General features: G+C 32.8%; 1 protein-coding gene across 1 annotated transcript; it reads right to left on the bottom strand.

Annotated features, from left to right (window-relative positions):
• Window positions 1-23,232: 23,232 nt before the first annotated feature.
• On the bottom strand, window positions 23,233-26,214 carry LOC131167801 (uncharacterized). The gene is made up of 3 exons (XM_058126709.1): window positions 26,001-26,214; window positions 25,815-25,922; window positions 23,233-24,441 (listed from the first exon to the last, which is right to left on the bottom strand). The coding sequence occupies exons 2-3, from the start codon at window positions 25,900-25,902 to the stop codon at window positions 23,546-23,548; spliced, it is 984 nt and encodes a 327-aa protein (XP_057982692.1). The 5' UTR covers window positions 25,903-25,922; window positions 26,001-26,214; the 3' UTR covers window positions 23,233-23,545.
• Window positions 26,215-26,978: the final 764 nt, after the last annotated feature.

Genomic DNA, 26,978 nt, shown 5'->3' on the forward strand with positions numbered 1-26,978 from the left:
TCTTAAGTACGGTCGACCGGTGCCCTCGAGTTGGCGAATTTTTACTAAGGTTAAATTGGATTATTTTTAATTAAACTAAATTAATCTTTTTTCAAAATTCCCAATGTGTCCCTAACGATCATAATTTTTGTAAAGTCTATAAAAACCCCCTCATTTGCTTTGATTATCAACTTTGATTAACTAATTTTTCTCTCAAATTTTTTTCCTAATCAAAGTTCCCCCACATACTATTTTACTTGAAAAATCATTTTGGGGTCAAATTTTTTACTCTCCTAGTCTCTTTATTGCAACGTGGAAAATCTTTTGTAAAAGAGTATTTCTTGTGTCTGAACATCTATTTTGATTGAGCTTATTGCAAAAAAAAATTGTGAATATAACTCTTAATTGCTCCAAATACTTTTTATTGCTAATCTTTGTTGGAGAAATACTTATTTTATTCTTTGAATCTCTCAACATCAAAGATCACACATCTTCATTTTTGTAAAAATATTATTAAGACCAAAAACTCTAAGTTCTCCCATATTATTATTGAAATATATTTTTGGAGAAAATCTCTTATTAGGATTTAAATATATTTAAGCACTCTTATTCTACTAAGCATAAATCATATCATATTAGAGTACATATATTTGAACTTTATTGTGTACACTTCTGCTTGTATTTTTCAGAAACATTTTCATGTACAAAAGTACTTTTATTGTACTCGTTGGATTTAGTCCGTTAATTGAACTAGGGAGTCTTAACCCTGTAAGTGAGACCATATATATATATATATGTATATATATATATATATATATATATATATATATATATATATGTAATGACCCAGCCCTTAATACGGACCAGTATCGTTAACACAAATACAGAATACTTGTACTTGCTAAACATACATAGACAATCCGCTCTAAACAGGGACATACGAGTATAAATCATACATAATTTCGATGTAAATGTCGCGGAAAAACATAAACATCCATTGGAATTTCTACTAGACTTATACTAGAGGTTACCTGTAAAGTTTATAATTACAGACATTTACCTAACATGTATCCAATATTTACAATCCCCAAAAATATTTCAACTAAGTTCAATACATCCTCAAAACACTTACGTAGACTATACCCAAAAATACAATCTCCGGAATCCCTCTAGCTACAAGGACCGACGTCCTGATGGATTTGAAAAATAAGGTTAGATACGGAGTGAGACACTTCTCAGTAAGGAGGAAGAATATTACAATAGAGTGTGATTGCATATGCTTATTTTAATCAAATTCACTACATATAGTGCGAATATTTTCAATACTGTGTTGCAACAGGCATAATAAAGTAAATACCATAAATTTCTTCCATAAAAACATTTAAATCATGTATATGAATATTAGAACAACGATCAGCTTGGTGTGACATAATTATGCCTATTTTTCCCGTGGCACGGGTTGCGCATTGATGACTCTAACATGTCATGTTCGTGTAGACAATGTCGAGCATCTATTTTATAGTCCGACTGCCTCCCCTGGTCTATTTCTTCACCAATGATTACAAACTCCTGCTAGCTGACTATCTCATGTACTCACACTGATTCACATGTGTGATTGCGCTGTACTTACCAGCTACGGAACCGAGCCCTAGGAGTATATTTCAACCCCCGCACTAGAGTATCTTTCAACCCCTTTTATTGAAGTCTCTTTCAACTTCTTGGTAGCAAGTTGTGTTTCCATTAATCATATATACAATTTATAACAAAATATGATAACCTGTGCAATTCCAGTATTTTCACAAACTCATATGTCCATATCTAGTATAAACCGGCACACACTCTCTCGGTTTACCCTTTTTGCATAATTAGCACGGTATATAACCGACACCTGTTTTTTCAACATTTTCTAGTACAACAATTTGGAACTTCGTTCCCATAATCCATATCAATAATATCAAATATTCACAAGTTCATTTCCATCCACAACGTCATACTAGTTTAAACAAAAATCCGCTATATAGTATATAATACAATAAACACCATTTAAATAAAAATAAGGGATTCAGGCATCTCCTGCATACATAATAATACAAATTAAGAAGTTTTGAAACATTTGGAGACCATACGCCAAAACCCGCATTTTTACCAAAAACCGTAAAATCGTAAAATTGGCATTTCTACGCAGTAGAATTTAGCAAATGAACAGTCAAAACATACATATCAATATAAACTAACTTTTTAGCAGATTGGTTTTACAAAAATACTGTTGTAAACAAATTCCTCTTTGAAACCTAAGGTGTAGTTCCAAGAGGGCGGTGAATTGGGTTTATTAAAAATTTCTTTGATCCTCTTTATGAGCTCTTGTCTCTTTTTACAATCTCTTAAGGTTTTCTTGTATTTTCGTTAATTAGGCAATACACACTAACTCCTATTTCCTTGTAATCAATTCACAATCAATAAACACAATCAATTCATTTACCATTCATACACAACAACCACAAGACAAGAAATTAATTCGGAATATTTAAAGGTCCTGCAAATGAATGTTCAATTCTTGTTGTTGATTTATGAATTTGAATATTGCAATGACAACCAAACACCTTTTCAATATCAAAACTTAATTAAACCTTCAGCTAACAAGTTTTGGGTGTTAACCAATCAACGTACTTCCTTTCGGTTTCCGTAAGAGATCGATTAACCAACGTACTCCCTTTCGGTTTCCGCAAGCCCAAGAACAAATTAGTCCTTTTTGGGTTTACTTAAATTCTAATAAGTATTACTTTTTGATTTCAAGTATTAAAACATGCACGCAAGTTATATTGTTACTGAAATTAAAAGGAGAGTAATGAGAAGAGAATAATACCACCACTTTTTACGAGGTTCGGCTTACCCCAGCCTACGTCCTCGCCTTAGGTCAACCACCTAAGGAGTTAACTAAATTTTGCTCCTTCCGGGTGGAACAAAAAATCTTACACAATTTACCCTCTTTTTCAGGAAGAGAAAAAACTCTCTAAGCACCAGCATGTGCTTGGTCCAACGATCTAATCAATCCTTTGAACCGCTCAAAGTACAAGAAGATGAAAAATAAATCTGCGTACAAAAAAAATACTCTCAAAATTTAGAGCATGTTGTACAAATTAAGATCTAAATTATACTTCTAAAAATCAAAGCAAAATAGAATATATGAAGCTCTAAAGTTTTAGAAGTCACCAATGGTTCTTAAAAAAATTGAATTGCAACCCAAAACCGAGTTTTGATATTTTCAATCTACCAAAATGGTAGAATTCCTTTCCAGCAAAAGATGTGAGTAAATTGAACTCAAGGAGAATATCTTTTTCTCCAACAAAATGATGTGGTTAGATGGAGTTCGAGGAGAATTTCAGCACAAGAAGAGTTTTAGCAAAAGACTTATTAATCTCTCTTATTTTATATTTTATCTTATATATATTTTTCATTACCTAAGCTGGTAATTTATAGGCTTTTTCAAAGATCAATGTCCCCATCAAATTAGGTAATATTTGAAAAAAAAAAAATGTTAACTTAATTTTGAATTTCAAACTTTTTCATTACCCAATAAGATATTTATATGTTTTTTCAAAGATCAATGTCCCCATCAAGTAAGGTAATATTTGAAAAAAAATTGTTGACTTAATTTTAAAATTCAAAATTTTTCATTACCCACGGAGGTATTTATATGTTTTTTCAAGGATCAATGTCTCCATCAAGTTAGGTAATATTTTTAAATAATTGTTGACTTAATTTTAAAATTCAAAAATTTTCATTACTCAAGGAGGTATTTATATGCTTTTTCAAAGATCAATATCCCCATCAAGTTAGGTAATATTTGAAAAAGAATTGTTTACTTAATTTTAAAATTCAAAATTTCAAAAGAGAACTTCCCATTTGAGATCTGAAATCTGTTTCGCGTGGCAGTCATTTGCCACGACATGGCAGTCGTCTGCCATGGTTAAATTTGAAATTCAGAATGCTGGCAGTCGTCTGCCATAGTATAGGCAATCGTCTATCATGGTTAAATTTTAAACCCAGAACATTGGTAGTCGTCTGCCAGGACACTGTCTTCAGTTTAAAACACTCAAATTTTTTTCAGTCGTTTGTCCATAGACAGACAATCGTCTGTCAGGTGTCTGACTTCTTTTTATTTTTGAAAACTTTCCTTCCTTTAAGACCTTTTTTACTTTTATTTTAAAAATATATTTTTAAACTCTTTTAACAAGGTTTTAGTTTTTTTTTTTTTTATGAGAGCTTCACATATCTAAATGGCATTTGGTTTGGAAGTACTTACAACAGTCCTTCTAATTATGATCTCCTTAAATCAGTAGGTCTTTCAGCCTTCTTCAGCCTCTTGAGGTTCACTTTTGACTTTGGGTTTGCTTGCCCTTAACTTCTTCATTTGTCGTCTATTGCCTTTGATATTCTGAGGAGTTTCCACTAGATTAACATTGAGCTTTTAGTTTATCAACCTTGAGAGTCCTTTTACCTAAAAACACATTACTCAACACCACATGTTAAAGCATCCTTCATTTTGTTATCATCAAAACAAGATTGAAAAGCTTAGTTAGGCCAACAATCTCTCATTTTTTGATGATGACAAATGAGAAGCAAAAAAAATATAAATACGCGTTAAAAAAAAAAATCTTCCTCTTACAACTAACATCATTCTACTCTCCTTTACAATAAGCATTACTTTAACAATTTGTAGATTCAAGACTGATCATGCAATAATCATGCTTATTGCTCAATGACGCTCAACATGCTCAAATAGTATTTTTACTCAAATACTACTCCCCCTTTTGACATCAATCAAAAAGGGTAAACATTAAAATGTACATATGACCACATACTCCTCACTTATGCCAAGATTCAACATCATATCTCAAACATCCACATGTAGCATGTTGCATCTCATTTATCATGAGCCTATGTTTCAAGAAACAAGGAAAGCAATTTAAGCTAAGTGTTGCATTATACAGCACATCAAAATACATGCCAAAATAAATTTTGATCACTCAAAAAGGACAAATCCTAGGTGACCCTAGAGACAGTTTATTGACTGTGGATTTTTCTTTAAGCCTTGTTCTTTTAGTTTACTTTTCTACTATGTAGTAGACCAAGTTCTCTTCTTATGGTTATAAATCTATCTTCTGAGAATGGTTTAGTAAAGATATCAGCCCATTGGTCATTTGTATTAATGAATTCTAGATTTATGTCTTCTTTTTAAACATGATCTCTTAGGAACTGGTGTCTTATGTCAATGTGCTTTGTTTTTTAGTGTGAAATAGGATTTTTAGATATGTTAATCGCGCTCGTGTTATCACACTTAATTGGTATAGTTGTGTAGTTTAAATTGAAATCTCTTAATTGTTGTTTCATGTAAAGAGTTTGTGCACAATAACTACCAGCTGCTACATATTCGGTCTCAGCAATTGACAAAGCCACAAATTTTGTTTCTTAGAAGACCAAGAAACTAAAGATCTTCCTAAGAAGTGGCATGTGACACTTGTGCTTTTTCTATCTATCTTACAACCGGCATTGTTCGCATCTGAATAACTGATCATTTCAAAACCGGTGTCTTTAGGATACCATAGTCCTAAGTCTATTGTGCCTATTAAGTATCTTAGGATTCTTTTAACAACAATTTGGTGTGATTCCTTAGGTGCTGATTGAAAATGTGCACACATACACACACTAAACATTATATCAGGTCTACTGGCCATTAAATATAATAGACTTCCAATCATGCCTCTATAGTACTTTGTGTCTATGGATTTTCCCTTTTCATCTTTGTCTAGGCTGATGGAGGTACTCATAGGTGTGCCTATGGGTTTACTATTTTCCATACCAAATTTTTGTATCATATTTTTTATGTATTTTGTTTGACTTATAAAAGTCCCACTTTTTGCTTGTTTAATTTGTAGTACAAGAAAATAGTTTAATTCCCCCATCATGCTCATTTCAAATTCTTCTTGCATACATTTTGCAAATTCTTTACATAGATGTTCATTTGTAGCACCAAATATTATATCATCTATGTAGATTTGAACTAAAAGTATATTATTTTCCTTATTTTTAATGAACAAAGTGCTATCAATTTTTCCTCTTAAAAATCATTTCTCAATTAGAAATCCACTAAATCTTTCATACTAAGCCCTAGGGGCCTGTTTTAGTCCATATAAAGCCTTAGTTAGTCTAAATACATGGTTAGGATTTTCAATATCTTCAAAACCAAGGGGTTGTTTAACGTATACCTCTTCATTAATATACCCATTCAAGAATGCACTTTTGACATCCATTTGATATAACTTAAATTCTTTGTAGGAAGCATAAGCTAACAACATTCTAATAGCTTCCATTCTAGATATAGGGGCAAAAGGTTTCATCATAATCTATTCCTTCTTCTTGATTGTACCCCTTTTCTACAAGTCTAACTTTGTTTCTAGTGATTATACCATTTTCATCATTTTTATTCCTAAATACCCATTTAGTTCCTATGATCAAATGATTTTCCGATTTGGGTACTAATTTCCATACTTGACTTCTTTCAAATTGGTTTAATTCTTCTTGCATTGCAACTATCCAAGATTCATCTTTAAGGGCTTCTTCAATATCTTTAGTTTCATTTTGGGATAGGAATGCATAATGATTGCAAAGGTTCTTTAGTGAAGATCTAATGATCACACCTCTAGATGGTTCACCTATAATTTGTTCTTAAAGATGATCTTTCTTATATTTCCATTCTTTTGGTAATTCCATATTTTATGAGTTCATCTTTTGACTTTTCTTCGTTTATTTCATTTTCCTCCTTTATTTCTATCTCATCCTCCTTTTTGAACATATCATCTTTTTCTTCATTGTTAACTTCTTTTGAAAAAGAGCTAGATTCGTCAAAGTCTACATGAATTGATTCAACTATGGTGAGTGTTCTTTTGTTGTAAACTCTATAGACTTTACTATTTGTGGAGTATCCAAGGAAAATGCCTTCATTCGATTTAACATCAAATTTTCCTAAGTTGTCTTTGTTATTTAGAATGAAACACTTGCACCCAAAGACATGAAAGTAATTTATATTAGCCATTCTTCCTTTCCACAATTCATAGGGTGTCTTGTTTAGGTTTGATCTAATGGAGACCCTATTAACTATATAGCTAGCTGTATTTATAGCTTCAACCCAAAAATATTTGGGTAAGTCATTTTCATTAAGCATGGTTCTTGCCATTTCTTAGAGGGTTCTATTTTTCCTTTCCATAACTCCATTTTGTTGTGGGGTTCTAGGTGCTGAAAAGTTGTGATTTATGCCATGTTCATTACAAAAATTTTCAACATTTTGATTCTTAAATTCTCTTCCTTGGTCACTTCTAATATTTGAGACATTATACCCTTTCTCATTTTGAATCTTCTTACATAAAGTGATCAATGAGTTGCAAGCTTCTTCTTTGTTAGCTAGGAACAACACTCATGTGTATTTTGAGTAATCATCGATAATTACAAAGGCGTATTATTTTCCTCCTAAACTTTGGGTTCTAGTAGGACCAAACAAATCTAAGTGTATAAGTTTTAGGGGTCTACTAGTTGATATATGTTTCTTCTTTTTGAAACTCTTCTTGGTTTGTTTTCCTAATTGACAAGCATCACACACTTTATCTTTGACAAATTTTGTCTTAGGCAAGCCTTTAACTAGATTCTTTTTGGAGAGTTTGGATATAAGATCCATGCTAGCATGTCCTAACCTCCTATACCAAAGCCAATTATTTTCACTCATGGCTGCTAGGCAAGTTATGTCTTGAGGGATTAAACTATTAAGATTTATGCAATAAACATTGTTCATTCTAAGTGCAGTGAATAATGTATTTTGATTCTTAGATTCTCGTATTATGCATTTGTCTCTCTTAAACATTATTTCACATCCTTTATCTCTAAGTTAACTAAAACTTAGTAGATTATGCTTTAGACCATCTACTAACAAGACATCATCTATAGAAAGTGAGGAGTCTTTACCTATTTTACCTATTTCATCTATAGAGTTTCCTCTTCTGATCCTCACAGGAACCTCCATTCTAGAAACGGACGTCGAACTACAAAGAATCTTAGAGAGTGAGAGAGGAAAATCGCAGGTTAGAAAGAGAGAGAGAGAGAGAGAGAGAGAGAGAGAGAGAGAGAGAGCTTTGGAAGAAACTTAGCCCTTAAGAAACTCAAAATGGATATTTATAGGACCTTTGACCAAGTCCAACTCGTCAACGAGGCGGAGTCTTCATCGATGAGTCCGCCACACAGCTCGTCGACGAGGCCCTACCTTCATCGCTGAGCCCTTTCCGAATATTTCTCTGACTCTCTCGGTATTCCCTTGTCGACGAGGCACTGAATTTCGTCGAAGAGGACTTAAGGGACTTGGTCAACGAGAAGGCTGCCCTCGTCGATGAACCTAGTCGAAATACTCCCTTTCTGACCGTTTCTTATTTACTTCCTCATTTATGGGTTCGGGTTTCTACAATCTTCCCTCCTTATAAAAATTTTATCCTCAAAATTTACTAACTATTACTAAACACAATCTTTCCTTATGAATCTATTTTACAAAAGAGTCGACAGTCACCCACAAAGTGACTTCGGCCCAAATTCATTACTACCCTCACATATGGTGGAGGAATACCGTGGTTACACAAAAGATACTTCAGAAGATTACATACAAAACAAAACTCTCCCAAAGACCATGCCATTTAATCTGAACCACCTATATTGCTATACATACTTACATGCTATAAAAATAACTGCGGGTACCTCTGACGTATCACAGATTCTAATTCCCATGAAGCTTCTTCTACTACATGGTTACGCCATAATACTTTCACGAGAGGTATTTCCTTGGTCCGTAACTGCTGAACCTTCCAGTCCAATACCTGTACTGGTACCTCCTCATAGGATAATGCATCACTGATCTCTAGAGGTTCGTAACTCAGTACGTGTGATGGATCTGATACGTACTTCCTTAGTACAGACACGTGAAATACATCATAAACTTTGGATAACGCTGGAGGTAAAGCCACTCGATAAGCAACCAAACCTATCCTTTCAAGGATCTTAAAAGGCCCGATATATCGAGAACTTAGCTTCCCCTTCTTTCCGAACCTCATCACCCCTTTCAACGGAGCGATCCTCAGAAACACCATTTCTCCTACCTCAAACTCCAACTCCCGTCGACGAGTATCAGCATAACTCTTCTATTGATTCTGAGCTACCTTGATTCTCTCCCTGATCAACTCGACCTTTGCAAAGGTCTGTTGAACCAGTTCTAGACCCAATATCTGCCACTTACCTACCTGATCCTAGAACAACGAAGATCAACACCAACGACCATAAAGTGCTTCGTAAGGTGTCATCTCTATGCTAGACTGGTAACTGTTGTTATATGCAAACTCAACAAGCGATAGATATCGTATCCAACTATCACTAAAATCTAGGACACAAGCCCGCAACATATCCTCTAATGTCTGAATAGTCCTCTTCAACTATCCATCTGTCTGCGGGTGAAAAGACATACTGAATGTCAATCGTGATCCCAAGGCATCTTGTAGACTCTTTAAGAAACGAGACGTAAAACACGGATCTTGATATGAAACAATAGAAATAGGGACACCATGGTGACCAAGGCCATAGTTCATCCCCTTGGTCAACCGAACCTCGATAATTTTGCCCTCAACACATGTGTCGGGTCGACCAAGTCCCCAGTTCATTTTTGTCCTGGTCGACTGAACCATATGAACTTGGGTCGACCGAAAATGTCTCTAGTCGACTGAAGCTCTCGGGTTGGACTTAATTTTTACCGTGGTTAATATTTTTAAACGGGGTTAACTTAGTTAAAATATATTAAAACTTTCCTAATAATTCCATATGTGTCCTTAACGGTTATATTTTAGGGGTTGTCTATATATACCCCCTCATTTGGAATAATTAGCATGAGATTAGAAAATATAATTAGCCAATATCCTCTTAATCTCAAAAAGCCTATATTTCATATTCAAGCTTTAAACTCCCACTCTTATTCATTAATATTGCAAATACCTCTTTGTAAGAGTTTTCTTGTGCTTATCTTACCAAGCTTAAACTCTCTCTTGGTTGTTCTATTTGAGATTTATATTTCATATAGAGTAAGCTGCAAGTTCTCCTAGGGGGCTTCGTAAATAAGCCTTCCGTAGGAAAACTTCTTTGGGCTTCTGAGTTTTGCATTCTCATTGCAATACTCAAGAGTTCATATTGTGTTTTGGTTGCAAAAATATTATACATCATTTTCAAAAATATCTCTTGTGCGTATCTTTGAGAAATCTATTTTGAGATATTTTCTTAAGTGTTAAAAGATCTTTATTGCTACACCTTCTGATTGAGATTATCTTTTTTATTACAAAGATCAAATAAATATTTTGCAAACCATTTTTAAATATCTTTTGTGGTTTATATTGAGAAATATTATTTGTTGAGATATTTGAAGTGTGCTTATGATCTTTGATTGTGCATTGTGATTGAAATATTATTTTGACACAAAGATCCTATCATTTACACTCTCACGCATTAATTGCTATATTTGCATAAATATTTGAGAGTAGACACTTAGACTACACGGAGCTTATCATATCCTATCTTTTGGTAGTGTATTAGTTATACTGTGCGTATTGGGTACATATCTGCTTTACACGACAGCACAATCACTATACCATTTGATTGTATTTCAAATCTATTGTATGTCTAGGCACGGGCCTGAAGAGGGAGACTAGCCCTTTGAAATAGTCCCGGACTAACTTAGACCGGATTAGGAAAGTTAGGTGTGCCATCCTGGTAAGGCGTGCTGGTTGAGGTCGGCCTCTTAATTGACCTGGTTGTAAAGGTTGAGGTCAGCCCTGTGCTAATTGACCTAGGTTGTTTAGGTGCTGCTCTACCCGTTAAGTGAGCCTATAGTGGTAATCCTTGTACTTGTTGGCCAAGGTGGGGACGTAGGCAATTTGGCCAAACCTTGATAACATTTCTGGATGTCGTCTCCTTTACTGCTTTATTGTGCATGCTTGGTTAAACGTTTATTGCAGTCTAAATTCCATTGTATATTTACATTGATTTATTTTACATGTACTAGATTGACCTTAGGCTTGTGTAATACTATTGTTAGTAGATTGACCTAAGGCAATAAATTTTAAATACCAATTCACCCCCCTCTTGGGATTGCACCAAAGCTAACAACCCTAAGATATCTTTTGGGTTGTGTACTATGTGTATATAAATACAGTGGTTATAGTAATTCTGGTATTGTGATGGATGATTCTGTATTTATGATATTATGATTGCATGTTTCCTACTGCTTAGGCTTCCGTTATGTGTTATGATGTATCCCTGGTACCCACGGGTCCAGGTGGATTATGTTCTGCTGATTTTTGTGATATTGGTTTTATTGTATTATGTAAAAAAAATGTGGTAATTAAGCAGGCTGTCACACATAAAACTTTTGATTTTTTAGAGGATCAGGTGGATTATGATCTGCTGATTTTTGTGATATTGGTTTTATTGTATTATGTAAAAAATATGTGGTAATTAAGCAGGCCGTCACACATAAAACTTTTGATTTTTTAGAGGATCAAGGGTGTTAAAATGACATCCTCTATAGAAATATTTTTGAATAATTTCAAAGGGAGTGACCGAATCCCACTCTAGTTCAATAGCAAATAAATCCTCAAAAATTGCCTTGTCCATATTAATTGAAGTCTTCTTTGGAGTGGAAGCTTGTTCTTCTAGGATTTCTTTGAATGATGACAGTAATTGAGGCCTTATGAGTGGTTGAAACCTATTTTGAATAACGATTCCTTCACGAGAACCTTCTTTTGAATAACTCTCTTTTGAATAATAATCACTAGCCTTTTGTAGTGGCATTTTTGCACAGGAGAAAATCTCTTGTAAGAAAATCAGGCAAAAAATTTGAAGATCCTTTGATAAACTCAATTTGAAAATAAAAAACAGAGAGAAGTGCTTGCCATCTGGCGAAAATTTGTTTTGAAACCAAATTTTTAACATTATTTTCTAAAACTTCTTTTGCACTTTTGCAATCAATATAGAGTATGTTAGCTTTGGTGCAATCCCAAAAGGGTTGGGGGTGAATTGGGTTTTAAAATTTTTCATCTAATTTAAATGTTTTGCCGATTCACCACATATTATATCCCTTTTTCACGTGTGTAAGTAAATTAATAAAACAATAAAAGTAGACATACACATGAAACATATCTCATTTAAAATAGAGGTGTGCATGCAAATAATTATAATGACAAATGAAAGCATACACATGCGGAAATTAAAGTATAGTAATTTAAATGAGATAGGGAGAGAGTGATACATGATATTTGTTATCGAGGTTCGACCAAACCAACCTACGTCCCCACCTTAGGCATACCCCTTAAGGATTCCACTATACCTGCTCACTTAACCAAGCGGAGCAGAAACCTTTTACATCATCTCCTTACGGGGCGAGGAAAACCCCAGTTCAATTTTCATGCTGAACCGAACCGGTCTCATTTACGGGGCTGAGACTCCCCAGTTCAATTCTGGGATGAACCGAAACGGTCTTATTTATGGGGTTGAGACTCCCCAGTTCAATTGACAAGCTGAACCCAACTAGTACATGGAAAACATTTTTGTACATAAAAATACTTCTAAAAATACAAGCTGAGATGTACACATTTAAGATCAAATAAATGCACTCTAATATGATATGCAATGATCGCAGTAGAGTAAGGGTGCTTAACTATATTTAAACCCTAATAAAAGGTTTTCTCCAAAAAGATATTTCAATAATAATATAGGAGAACCTAGGGTTTTTCTCTTTCAATAATTTTTGCTCAAATAATGTATATGAATATATATATATATATATATATATATATATGAGAAATATGTTCTCCAACAAAGATTTTTGCAAATAAGAGTGTTTGGAGAATCTGGAGTTTATGTTCAAGGAAGTATTTGTGCGATAAATAATTTTCTCCCAAAAGATATTTATCAATGAAATAATCCGGGAGAAAACTAAACTATATTCTCAAAAATGATTTTCAAAATAACTAGTATGTGAGAGTATAACACGTGAATACGAAAATAAATGCCCAAAATAAATATATTCTCTTTACAAAATGATTTTGAAATGAATGAATGGAAAGAGAGTTGGAGAGTTTAGTTTGAAAAATTTTGCCCCAAAGAAGAAATTTTTGCAATAAAAATAGGTTGGGGGAACTTTGATTAACAAAGGATTAGAGAGAAATTTAGACTTAATCAAAGTTGCTAATCTGGAGTTATGAGGGGATATTTATATATTTTCTGAAAATTTTGACCGTTGGGGACATGCTCAGCATTTTGGAAAAGATTGACGTTTTAATGAATTTAAAAAATTCCAACCCGAGAGCTCTAGTCAACCACTTTTGTGGTTCAGTCGATCGTGGAGCCAAGTTAGGTTGACCGAGGAATTTTTGAACTATAGGTTCGCACGACCAGACATGAGGCGATTTCCAAACCCACGCAGTTCGGTCGACTGGGTCAATTTGAACTACGAGATTCGGTCGACCGGGAGGTTGGCGATTCCCACGTGGGGGTTCGGTTAACCAAGGCATTGCCCGTATAAATTTGGTCGGTCGATCGGGAGGTCAAGTTGTTGATCGAAGGAGGTTTGGTCAACCAGGTCTGCCTATATATATCTGGTCAGTCAACCAAGAGGTCAACCTGTTGACCTGGTGGGAGTTCGATCGATCGAGGAACTCAATATAACTGAGTTCGGTCGATCGAACATGCCAATTTAGGCATTTTCAGTCCTTTTTCTCTTATAAAATTTACCATATTCATATGATTATTAATGTTAAGCCTATAGGGCATATTTTTATGAAATATTCAAGGACCTAAGGTCAATCTAAGGCCTTTGAGAAATAACCCTAAAAATTTGATGTCGGTCGATCGAGCCCTAAGGTCATTCAGTTCCCTATGGTCAAACTACGACCATCTGAGCATATAATCCATATCATGCAGATGCGTGCATTATTACATACCAAAGATATGAAAATAAATTAAATACAAATAAAACACAAATGTCGTCTTCTTTTTTCTTTGCTCTTTAACTCTATGGAATACGCCAGATATGAGCTTTGAGTCGTGTCATGGCTTCCATGTCCTCTTGATCTTATGTGTGACTTGAATTATACATGTTCACGCACTTAAAAGCACATATAAGAACCGCTTGTGTTTGTCAGTATCAAAACGGAGATCTGACTTAAAAAGCCAACATAGTAAAAATTCTTTATTAAATAAATCATCTTGAAATTTTTGAACACATAAAACAATCGATAAAATCTCTTTTTGGATGGTAGAATAGTTGACTTAAGGTCTTGACCAAGCTCCAGAAAAAATCTAACAATAATATCTTTTGAATCAAACTTCTGCTTGAGGATGCCGCCATAGCCTATGTCAGATGCATCTGTTTCAACTATCATGAAAACTTTTGGATGAGGTAAACTAAGGCATGGGAGAGTCTTGACTACAGATTTAACTTTTTTAACTGCTTGAGTGTGTTCTTCAAACCAAGCGGGTGGATTTTTCTTAAGTCTTTTAAAAAGAGGTTTAAGTATTATTCTTAGATTAGGAATAAAATCCGCAACATAATTAAGGCATCCTAAAAGTCTTTGCAATTGATTTTTGTCTTTAATTTCATCAGAAAATTTATCAGCAAAATCTAAAGTTCTTTGAATAGGAGTTATAGTATTTTGATAAATATTATGGCCTAAGAAACGAATACTTACATGAAAAAGCCTAATTTTTGGCTGAGAGACAACTAAATCATTTCTTTTGATTACTTCAAGAAATATATTTAAGTGTTTGAAGTGTTGTTCTATAGTTTCTGAGAATACCAAAACGTCGTCAATATATACTGTTTTAAATTTTGTATAAGGATTAAACATTTCATTCATTACATTTTGAAATTCTGAAGGAGCATTTTTGAGACCAAATGGCGTTACATTCCATTCCATTTGTAATGTCCAAATGGTACTGTGAAAGCAATCTTGTACCTGTCTTCTTCTGCAATTTGTATTTGTTAGAATCTAGACTTCATATCAAATTTTGACAAGATTGAAGGATTAAAAAGTCTACTTAGTAAATCTTTTTTATTTGATATTGGATATCTTATCCACTAAAGTGTTCTATTCAATGATTTGTAATTAATAACTAATCTAGGAGCTCCTCTCTCAATTTCAGCTTGATTTCTAACGTAAAAAGCAGAACAGGTCCATGGAGATTTGCTTTTTCTAATTAAATTTGTTTCTAGTGATTCTCTAATTTATTTTTTACAATATTCTAATAATTATTGATTCATCTAAATAGGTCTTGCTTTTGTAAGGATTTTTTCTTTAGAAAATTCTTTGGTGTAAGGTAATTTTAATAAATGCTTCTTTCGCGACCAAAATGCATTAAGTAAATTTGAACAAACTTCCTTTTCTAATTTTTCTTTAAATTTTTCTATTTTAAATTTGATTTTTGGATATTGTAATCTTTCTTGAATCTTTTTGTGATGAATTTCTTTTGATAACTACTTTATGTGTTTTCTCTTATATCTTATCAAATTTATTCTTTTTATGGCTAGGTCTTTTAAAGTATTGACTTCTTTTTCTTTCATTTTATCAATAAATTCAATTAAAACTTCTTGTCTTGCAAGTTGAGTGTGAATTCCATTTTCATCAACTTGAAAGGGGTAGATGAGTGTGAAAAATGGCTCTCCTAGAATAATTTCCTATTGCATATCTTTAACTAATATAAATGTAGTTTTGAGACAAATATCTTGATTACAGATATGAACATTAGATATTTTAAATTGTATTTGAAGCTTTGCATTGTTTGCACCATACAATTTTGTGGTTGTTTTTTCATAGTATTGTGTTGGAATTAAACCTTCTTGGACGCAATTCATATCAACACCTGTGTCCAAAAGGGCACGTGGTTCTAGAACAAAATTTTTATTAATTACTAATTTTACACTTGTATTCCATTTATGAATATTTACTTTTGATAAAAATCCTAAGAATGCTTCTTTTTCTTCGTCATCTTCTTTATTGTTTTCTTTTTCACTTTCAGAGTGAATTTCTTCTTTTTCATAAAGTAAATCGACTTTAATTTGTAAATTACGCATTTGTCATTTAATATCATTTATTTCTTCTTTTGTATTATTGATTTCATATTGTAGATCATGAACTGTTGGTTGATTAAATTGATTGGATAAAATTTCTTTTCCTTTATATTGATCTATAATTTCTCTAATGTTATAATCTTCTTTTGAAAATTTAGGTTTTTCTTCTTGCATTAGTTGCTCTTTTAATTTAGTCAAGTATTTACTTTTGACTTCTGGGTTATCAACATGTTCTAACATTTCTAACATGATTTTACTTCCCTTTGAGATTACATTTAAAGATTTTGAGCATTTGTTACAAAAACAAAATCTTACTTCTTCAATACAAGGTTTGTTATTGTCTTCTAAGGATTCTGATGAATAATATGATGAGCTTTCATGAAGTTCATTAATTATTTCGTCGGATTCTAATGATATTATTTCTTCAAACTCACTACTAACAATTAAAGAAATCATTTGTTTTTTGAGTTTCTCACTATAGTCTAACTTTCAAATTTCTTCTTTTATTTTGCAATCTTTATTGTTATGACCTTTTTTACCACACTTGAAACATATTACTTCTTTTTTGTCTCTGTATTTAGACCCTTTAGTTTTCTTCCTATTACTTGAAGGTTTATAGTAATCTTTATTTTATTCTAGTAATAGTTTTTATTATATTTCATATAATGTTTCTTTGTTGATTTTTGTTTATGATATCTTTTAATTTTTCTTGAAGGGGCTTAAATCTTTTCATAACCATACTGAGTACAAAAATCACTTAATTTTCCTTTATTTTTCTTAAATTCACTTCTTATCAGGGATTGAATTTTAAGTTCATTACATAATTTAAGGCCCTCATGATTGATTACAATTATTATTTGACCATATGTTATATTTGTTTAATTTGTTCCTAAAATATCCTTAATTCTTTCACGAACTCTTTGAGCAAATAATTTTGGTAATCCTCCTATAAATTTTTCTTTCCAAAATCTGCTTCTAATGTCCGTTCTCCAAAGAACTTTTGCAAGGAATACATCCTTATACCATGTAAAATCTGATAATTTTAGACAAGTTAAATTTACTAATATTACACTATTTTTCTCTAATGCATTATCAGGTTCTCCTATAAAGGCCCTAAGGATTGCCCAAATAAGAGAAGAAACAACATCACTTTTTTGAGTTTCTTGACCATCTTCAATTTCCATTTTGACCGCAAAGAAAATTTCATCTCTTTCAAATTGAGTGAGATAATTATCCCACTTGAGGGATCCATTAAATCCTTAAGTAAGAAAATGAGCTACAACTAATTCTTGATTACCCTTCAATTTGAAGGTTGTAGCGGCCATAGCCATTTGTTGGATTAATGTAACAATTTGATATTCTGTAAAGCCATCTAAATTTCATTCATAGAGAGCAGTTCCATCAAAGGTTCTGCTAGTTCGTGGAGTTTCTTCTTCAAATGATAAAGTTGGAGGGCTTGGTCTTTTATAATACATTTGCTTACTTCTATTTTTCCAAGATTTTCTTAGTTTATTTATTTCAAAATCACTATCACTTTGATTATTAAAGTTTTTCTCAAGATTATACATAGCTTCTTCTCTTGATAGGGTATTTACATTTTTTCCTTTATCTTGGTAATCCTCTTTAAGTATTTCTAAGATTTTTCTCATATCTTGTTCATTTTTGGATTCTAGATTAAATTTGAAATTATCTTTTAACGTAAAAGGTTCATAGACAGGTTTTTGCTTCTTTATTTTACTAAATTCTCCTATTTCAAAAATCTTACCTATCTTAGGGTCTAAAGTATTTTCTAGAAGATTCTCAATTCTGGTAGATTGATTGGCTATAGTATGAAGAATTTGATTAGTGCAATTATTTTGACTAATAATTTGATCCATTGCATTGTTACCTTCTTTTACTTCTTTCAACGGCGAGGCTAAAGTTTTTATTCCTTTGTATTCAACTTTTAGCGAATCCAAGGGTGGATGTGTTGATGGTACTTCTTGATCTTTATCAGCTAGTTTCCAATTCTTTTTATTATTTTGGATAGCACAAACAGCGTGATTATCTTTATAATATTTAAAAAATGGAATATTCTTATGATTCTTTTTCATTACTTCCATCCATTCTAATTTGATTTTCTCTCTCTCTTCTCTATTATGATTTGAAAAGAATTCATGCCTATTTTTTTATTATTTTTATTTTTTTAGATTATCGTGAGGACTCCAGCCATTGACGAGCCCTTCAGACCCCCCGATGCGACACCAAACTCACGGGCGACGCCCCTCCCCCTTGGTTTGCCAATCGGGTAAATCGGATGCGGTCACGACTTATACACACTCAGGCTAGACGTTCGGGTAGTGGCTCTCATCCTGTGGACCCCCCTTTACGACACGTGGACGGGACCCCTAGAGGGGTGACAAAGCGCACCATGACTTTGTCTCCGCCAATAATCGAACCTCCGATGCTCCGTATGAACCTTTGCGCTTTATCACCGTGCCATGCCCATGGGGGCGATTTCATCCTATTTTTCTTATTAGACTTGTCTAATCTTAAGGTTTCCATATTAATCTCAAATTCTTTATTAATGACTAATAAGTTTTTCCCTTGATCTTCATCTAACATTTGGATTGTGGTTGTTGAGGTAGTTGGTGAGAACGATCCTTCATATTTTTCTTGATAATAATCGTGAGGAATTTCATATTCTAAATTTACTCCTCTAAGCTTGTAATACTTATTAGGCTTGATGTAAACTTGAAACACTTTTCCTGCTTAATTCTTCAAGGTGTCTACTTGATTTTGAAGATCCTAGGCTCTGCTTCTAGACAATGGTGTTTGAAAATTTATTTTAACATTTCCATTTAGGTCTTGAATTATACTCGTTGCTACTGTCTTTTGACTTCCTATAGCTTTTTCTTTTTCATTTTCATTTAATTATTTAAAGTCTCATTCCCCCGTTTGAATCTCGTGCCTTGAGACTTTTGGATTTTGATTATTAATGAATCATCTTGAAATTTTCTATTATATAAAATTTTATTATAGATATTCAAAAAATTGGCAATTTGATTAAATAAAACAAGTCCTCAAAGGATTGGATCCCCATTCCCACTCTAATAACGATGTTTGACCTAAATTGAAAAGATCTAACTCATGTCCTCAATGAATCTAAAGCCAAGAAATAGTGGTTCAACCAAACTATCTACTCCAAATCAACTCATATATAAATAAAAATTAAATGAACACTTGTGAAAAAAAATACAATAAAAATTTATAAAAGGAAAACACACAAAAAACATGAAGATATTTTTATTAATAAAACTATTTTTACTTTTTAAGATTATTTATAATTAAAAAAATATGAAGATATTTTTATTAATAAGTAATCACAAACTAAGAAAGTTAAGTTTGTTTGAAATTTGAAAAATCTTAGGTAAAAGAAATAATTTTTTTTAAAAAAATTACTTTCTCATGTTTCGTTATTGTGGAAAATAAGGTGCTTTCTGCTGAGAACTCCACTTGTGAGTTGTGAAATGCATAGAGAGCGGAGAGAAGAAAGAGAGGAGGAAGAGAGTGAGAGGAAGAAGATAGTTGTATTTTTTCGACGATTTTAGTGAAGGTGTGCTCCATGGACGTGGGTCGATATTGACCGAACCATATAAATTTTTGGTGTTCATAATTTTCTTGTTGCTCACAGGGTTCTAACAAGTGGTATCAGAGCTGACGGTTCGTAACTCTAGGTGAGCGACATTGTAAAAGTCGAGACAGGAAGCTAATTCTCCCGACGTGCTAACAGTTGGAGGACCAAGTGTGTGGCTGAGGCCAATAAGGATTATCTAGGTTACAGATGGATCCAAATACGGTCAAGACGTGAGAGGTATGATTGGTTTAGAGGCACGTGAAATGCAATCTGACGCACGTAAGATGCTAGTGGTAAAACGCTAGTGGTAAAACTTACTTGAGCAACTGTTGGAGAATTGGGCTTACTACCAGAAGGGAGATGATTTTCGTTCAAGGGGAGGCAATTAAAACTCACAAGTGAGGGATAAATTGTTGAGAATTCCACTTGTGAACTTGTCCCACATTGGAAAATTAGAGTGGATTATGGGTGCTTATATACATGGTTGGGCCCAAGACCAAATAGGCTTAAGCTTTTGGGTCAAGTTGGTGCTCATCCATGTGTATCAAGCCCATGCATGGGCTCTTCCGGTCCTAACACTTTCTTTCCTTTTCCAATCAAAATTAAGGTATAAATTAATCCTATGGGTCCATTTGGATCAAGGATTTTGCTCAAGAGAAAAAAAAAGGGAAGAAAAATAAGGAAAAAAACTCATTTTCCTTTATATTTTCATTCTATATTAAATACTATCAAAAATGAAAAATTATATTAATACGGCTAAAAATTAAGAAAAACAAAATGATAATGATGTGTAAAACAAAAATTTTATTTATAAATTTGGTATATTTTTTATTTTATTTCACACTTTTTTTTTCATAATCAACCATGAAAAAGCGGGTTCCTTGATATTTTCCTTTCCTTTTTTGAATATTTCCCAAGTTTTAAAGAGAGCCTAAAAGCTTTGTGGCGAAGAAATTAAGCTCGGTTTGTACAATAGATTTTATTTTAAGTAAAAAGAAAAAAATAAAAAAAGATAAAATTTTTGTGTAGTCCTCATCAAGTCTTATCATCCAATAACAACACTTAATATAATGGGTCAGACTTATGTTGAGTAGGTAAAATTTCTTCAATTATATAATTCATGGTAATATAGAATAATAATAATAATAATGGATATGGTGGGCACAATAAATTATGAACATTGAAGTATTCTGATAACGTCATCATAATTTTTAAAATTTTTAATTAATTTTGACCAATTTAATTAAGTTTTGGTTGATTTTAACCGACTTTGCCGAACTTAATTTAGAGATTGATCTTATTCTAATTTGACTAGTCTAGCTATAGTTCTAATCTAGTTTTCAAAATATAGGAGATGACGAGATGGGCAATGGGCTTAAAATATGCTTTGAGGAAAAATGAAAGTAAAAAACTTGTACCATCTATCATTGAAAATGTGTTAGTCAGTCAAACGCTAATTTGTTTCGAGCTAATATTGACAATGTTAATCTTTGATTGAGCTATACATTTTTTTTTTTATATCTTTTTGTCGCAATTAAGAGAGCTAGTAGGTTTAACTCACAATATTCCAAAATAAATTTTGAAGGTCGAACCCACAATTTTCCTTCCTCCTAAAAGTCCAATTGGGCATGGTGACAATGCAAACATTCCCGTTTTGTATTTCATTTCAAAACGCACCAATTTTAGTAAAAAATATTTTTAAAACCCCTAATATAGTAGTATAAAAAAGCATAACAATCTTGTCTCTACGATCATTTGGCACTTACAAAAATAGCTTACTCTGTGAGTTGTTGTCGACAAGAAACATTCTTAGAAAAGCCTTTGTTGCTTATTGTCCTTTTTCCCTCCCCATTTAACTAAATTTTACTTAATGAGATTGAACGATAAGGTTGACCGGTCGAGCTCCACTATGGCCCCTCCATAGATGCTTCGTAAAGAAAATGAAATAATGTGGAACAAAAAAAGAGAAAAAAAGGAGTGACTAAATAATTTTTAGGGACTCTTTCTTGTAATGGTTGACCATAAATCGCTACTAAATTAGAAACAAAAAGTAAAAGCTGAGACCATATACTTAATTATATTTTCAAAATTAAAAATATGGAATAAACTTAAAACGTGATTAATGCATGTTCATTTTTATTTATGGATCAAATAAGAATGACTTAGCACATCATCCTTCAACCGCCATAAATGTTTACGATTAAAGGTGAATCAATTTAATGATATTATAAATAAAGCTTATAAAATTGAACTTTAAAAATAAAGTTGAAAATTGAATGAATTAAAATGAAAAAAAAAATACATTAAAGCTATTATAATAAAATGTAAGATTATCTGATAATTAATTCACTTAATAATTATATTTTTCGAAATCAATATAGTACTTCTTTTTCATAATCAATGGGATCTAAATCCCTTTTAGGGGCTCAGCAGTAGACCGAGAAACCTCTCTTTAATAAGAGAGACTCGAACAATGACAACCACCATTGTTCATATCTTTGTTAGTGGAGGAACTCGAATTTTCCTGATAACAATTCGATTGTACATAAAACAATTTTGCTATATGTTAACATGGAAATTGGATATTTCTTAAATAATTATTCTTAAAATTTTTAAAAAATAAATATATTTTAATTTCATTTCTCTAAATTTAAAAGAATTTTTTTCCTAATTTTGTTTTCTTAAATAATTAATTCCAAAAATAATTAAAGTACTCTGACAAGTGAAAGACCAGAATCTAAGTTTCATTTATTTCCCAACAGCTAAAACAAAAAACCCCCAATGCAAACTCACTCTATCACCACTTTATTTAAGAAAGAAACAACAATAATATCAATAAACTCCTAAGATTTCCCCAAAGAACAAGGAAAAAAAATGGTAAACTAAAATAAGAACTGTACTACAAAAAGCTGCTAATAATTATTTTGTTGATTCTATCAGCACAATAGGCCAACAAGGTCCACAGATTTTTTTGGTTTTTGAAGAAAAATCAGCACAAGCAACAAATCCATTCCAAAATTGGAATTTACTTCTTCAAGCAAATTTAACAAATATCAAACTCTTCACTCACTAATTGAAAGCCTTCAAAATGTATGATAAAGCAAAAGGTGCTGACATCCCATTAAAGTTTAACAAAAGGACAAAAACTTTACCTAAAATTTCAAAAATCTCATGGACTTCCTTGAGGTTTAAAAAATTCCACAAACATCCTCTCAGTTTTGATTTTTAAAACATTTATAACCCAATGATGGTGTCTTTTTGACAAACCTCAAGGAGGTCTATAAAATGTTTAAAAGGAATCATTAGAATTTTTAAAATCTCAACAAAGGTCCGTGTTTTTTCGCCGAACCTTAGAAAAGGTCAGGCCTCATAAAAATAATAATAAAGAAGACAAAAAAAGCACCATACATCCACACACTTGACTCAAGTAAGCTGGCAGTGCTAAATCATAAACATTACTAACCTTGATTGATATTCAGAGACCCATCCAATACAAAGAAAGACCGCAAAGGATTATGAGAACCTTACCAACGAATTGACTAGCAAAACAAAACAAACCCTCTTGATGGCACAATTCATGTTCGGAATTCGAACAGGAAACGCTCTCGAAGTGAACAAAAAAATTACAGGGCAATTGAACAAATAACATAAGAACTTCGCCAACACTATATTATGTACTACATACAATACCCGGGCACGACCAGAACAGAAGGAGTTACTAACAGAGTAGAGAAAACAAAATACTAGCTGAACTTCTAAGAACATTGTTTCTCCCAATCCCATGAATTCCTGGTGTTGCGTGATCTGCGATGACTTCCTCGTCCACAAGAATTCATAGAGTTTCCCTGTCTTGAACCAGGCTTTCTTTCCATGGATGGCCTTTCATAAGCAAAGTTGACCCTCTTCCTCCATCTTCCATTCTTTTCCCCACAATCTGCCTGATTTTCATCACCAAAAGACTTCAGTGTTTTATATCTAGACCTGTACCAACCAGTGCCTTCTGTTTTCCTGCCATTACCATTCCACATATTCCAATCTCCATCATCTCTTCTAACCTCAAAATTCTCAGATGCATGAAGATTGTTCTCCCATGTGTTCAAGCCCATTGAATTATTCCAACAGTTTCCCCATCCATTTTCAGCTTCGTTCCTTTGAGCAAAACCACTTTCCCAAGGATTTTCATCATCACATGCATTGGCTTGACAATCCCCAATTTCATTACCAGAAGAGTTTGTGACTTTTCTCAAATCATCTTCAGCATCACCCCATCCAGTGCACGAGAAAGAATGATTCAAGAGAAGAGGATGACCTAGAATCACAACATCTTCGTCATTATCCCCCTTGACAGGAATTGCAGGTTCCCGTTCTAGGTCTAGTAACAGCTCCGGATCAATGTCACAGTTCCAATCAATAACATCAATATAGATATCTGGATCTGGCAAAGATATGTCACACGAAAGGCCATTCATCTCTGCCCAAAATCTATTTTTGGCATTGTGGAAAGCTTCTTCACCTGCAGAGTCATTCCACTTAACTACATTTTCATATAGGTACATAAGCTTTTTGGTTTCTAGGACTTTACGCCATGGAACTGCACCGACAGAATAACAAAATTTTTTCTCCCATGAAGGCACGGTGGCCTGCCAATGACCTGGCCATTAGAATAAATTATGTGTTCAATTCCTCATGCAAAAACAACCACTGTACTAAAATCAAATATATAAATTAAAAGCCTGATTTCCAAAATTGGAAATAGAAGCATCACCACCAGAAGCTGTAAACAATGCAACTAAAATACAAATGGAAATGGTAAACAATTCATAAACATGTCAATTAAACCAGTGGTAATGCATGAGTGACAATTAGCAAAGGATGAGACAAGTGATGGAAAAACATAAAAAAACAATGGAGATAAACGTAACCAGTGGTAACACACAAGCAACATTTAGCAACAAATGCGACAAGTGACCGAAAAAAACAATGGCAATAAACGTAATCAGTGGTGACGCATGAGCAACAATTAGCAACAGATGAGACAAGTGACTGAAAAAAAAACGACGACGATTAAAGTAACCTGTGGTGACACATAAGCAACAATTAGCAATGGACGAGAGACCGCAAAAAACCAATGGCAATACGTTAAAACTGCAAGTCATGTGGGACTTAAAAGTTCTCTTTTCGCGGCATTTCCGAATTTATGAATTCATATCATTGGAAAAGTCCATCTGTCATTCCCTGTCTTTCCAGAACTTGCATGCCACAGCTTTGTATTTAATGTTTGAACATTTGCATCTCTAGGGTTTCCCATATTTGGGATAGAAACAGATATTTGAACAGGTCTTCCCGACTAACTTGCTTACCACACACAAGTTCATAACAAACCAATTTGGAACTCCAACTTGAGGAAAATTATGAGACTACAACATTTCAAAAGTAGAAAAGTGGTGATATATGATGAGAACTGTGACCACCATTTCAAGCATATTCATGTATTGATCAACCACAAACCAGTCAACAAAATGGAATAATAAAAACCCTACCAGAACCCACTTTCCTCACTGCAAAACCCAACAGAAATATGCTAATATCTAACTTTATTACAAAAATATAAAGTTATTAAGAACTCAAGAAAAAAAAAAAAACCATCATGCTAAATCCAAACAGAGAATTCCGCTCCTGAGAAGGCTCCCAAAGTACCCAAACCCTAAAAGTAGAAAATTCTAAGACATGATAGAGCGCTATCCTCTATCATCCAATCCTAGTAAGATAAATTTTATCAAGTATAGAATTACAAACAAACAAATGGGAAATATGAAAATAGAAGTAAACAAACATACGGAAAATTATAAATAGCAGAAGCCATTTAGAAGTTCATAAAATCTCATAAACACCAGTTTTTTGCAGGCCAAAAACCAAATGAAATTAAACCACCTCTAAGTTAATAAATTCCCAAACTCTCTATCATCTTCACAAATAAAAAACACAAAAAATAATTGATAAAAACCAGAAACTAGAAATACATACTCAGAGGCGGTTTTCTGGAATTTGATCTTGTCTTCTGAACTTCTAGGTGATTATATTCGTCCTTCGGCCGCCTCCAACCCCCCATCATCACGCCCAGAAATCAAGAAACTTCAAAAAAAAAAAAACGAATAAGCTCTGATTAGGGGACAAGAGAATCATGGCAAAGACGGGGTTTAGCACAGAAACCTGCAAAAACTGAAAATTGAGCTTCTGCGGGGAGAAATCCGAGATAGATAGGAACCCAGATGGAAAGATGATTGGCTTCCCAGAAAACTTAGAAATTTTGCAGTGGCCACAGCAGGGAAACTCCCAAGGTTTTATGTTTTGAAGCGCATTGGAGCGTTGGCTTGCACAAAAAGCCCTCGCTTAATTGCTTTTGTAGTTTTGTTCGGTATGTATTATGGCCCTGCGCTTTGCTCCAAATTACAAAAATGAATTCAAAATGGTGTGGAAATTGTTTTATTTATTTATTATTTTTTAAATAATAAAGTTATTCAAAAGTTTAAACAATGCATACAAATTAAAAACAAGGCTTAAATCCTAAAACACTATTAATAGAAATAAAAACTATTTTATTATCTAATTAATCCTAAAATTATATGTTGAATGTATTATTTGTATAAGAGGAAAATAACACTTTTTAATTCAGTGTTAAATAATGTTTGCAATTGAATGATCTTCGAAAAAGAAAAGTTGTCATAAATTTTTATGATTTTGAAAAATAAATTTCGTACATTTTCAAATATGAATTTATCACTAAAATTGACCATAATTTAATGCAACACAATCATAAATACTAATGATAGGTAAAAGGGAACAGAGATCATTTTTTAATAGCGGCAAATGAATTCATATAATATGACAGTTCTGACAAAAATATTCTGTGTATAATTGAATTAGTATTCACAAACTTAAGTCGCTTTTGACTCGCGCATATTTATTTATATTATATATAAAATTACCAATATTATTAATTGTTTTGTATATTAAAATATCCTTATTTTTTGAAAAAAAAATAGTAAAAATTCTTAAAATATATATAATTTTAAATCAATTTATGGTAAAAAATATCCTTCTTTAAAAAGTAAATTTCTATAAAATCTATATTATATATAGACGTATGGATAGCGCAAATCATTTTATTAACATAAATATGCTTATCTT

The sequence above is a fragment of the Malania oleifera genome, chromosome 11 (genome assembly GCF_029873635.1).
Source record: "Malania oleifera isolate guangnan ecotype guangnan chromosome 11, ASM2987363v1, whole genome shotgun sequence".
Lineage (NCBI taxonomy): Eukaryota > Viridiplantae > Streptophyta > Magnoliopsida > Santalales > Ximeniaceae > Malania > Malania oleifera.

Excerpts from the sequence above, each read along its gene's own strand:
- LOC131167801 (XM_058126709.1), bottom strand. The coding sequence starts at position 25,902 with ATGATGGGGGGTTGGAGGCGGCCGAAGGACGAATATAATCACCTAGAA. Across the intron at positions 24,442-25,814 it reads TTCCAGAAAACCGCCTCTGA|GTCATTGGCAGGCCACCGTG; the intron begins GTATGTATTTCT and ends TCTAATGGCCAG.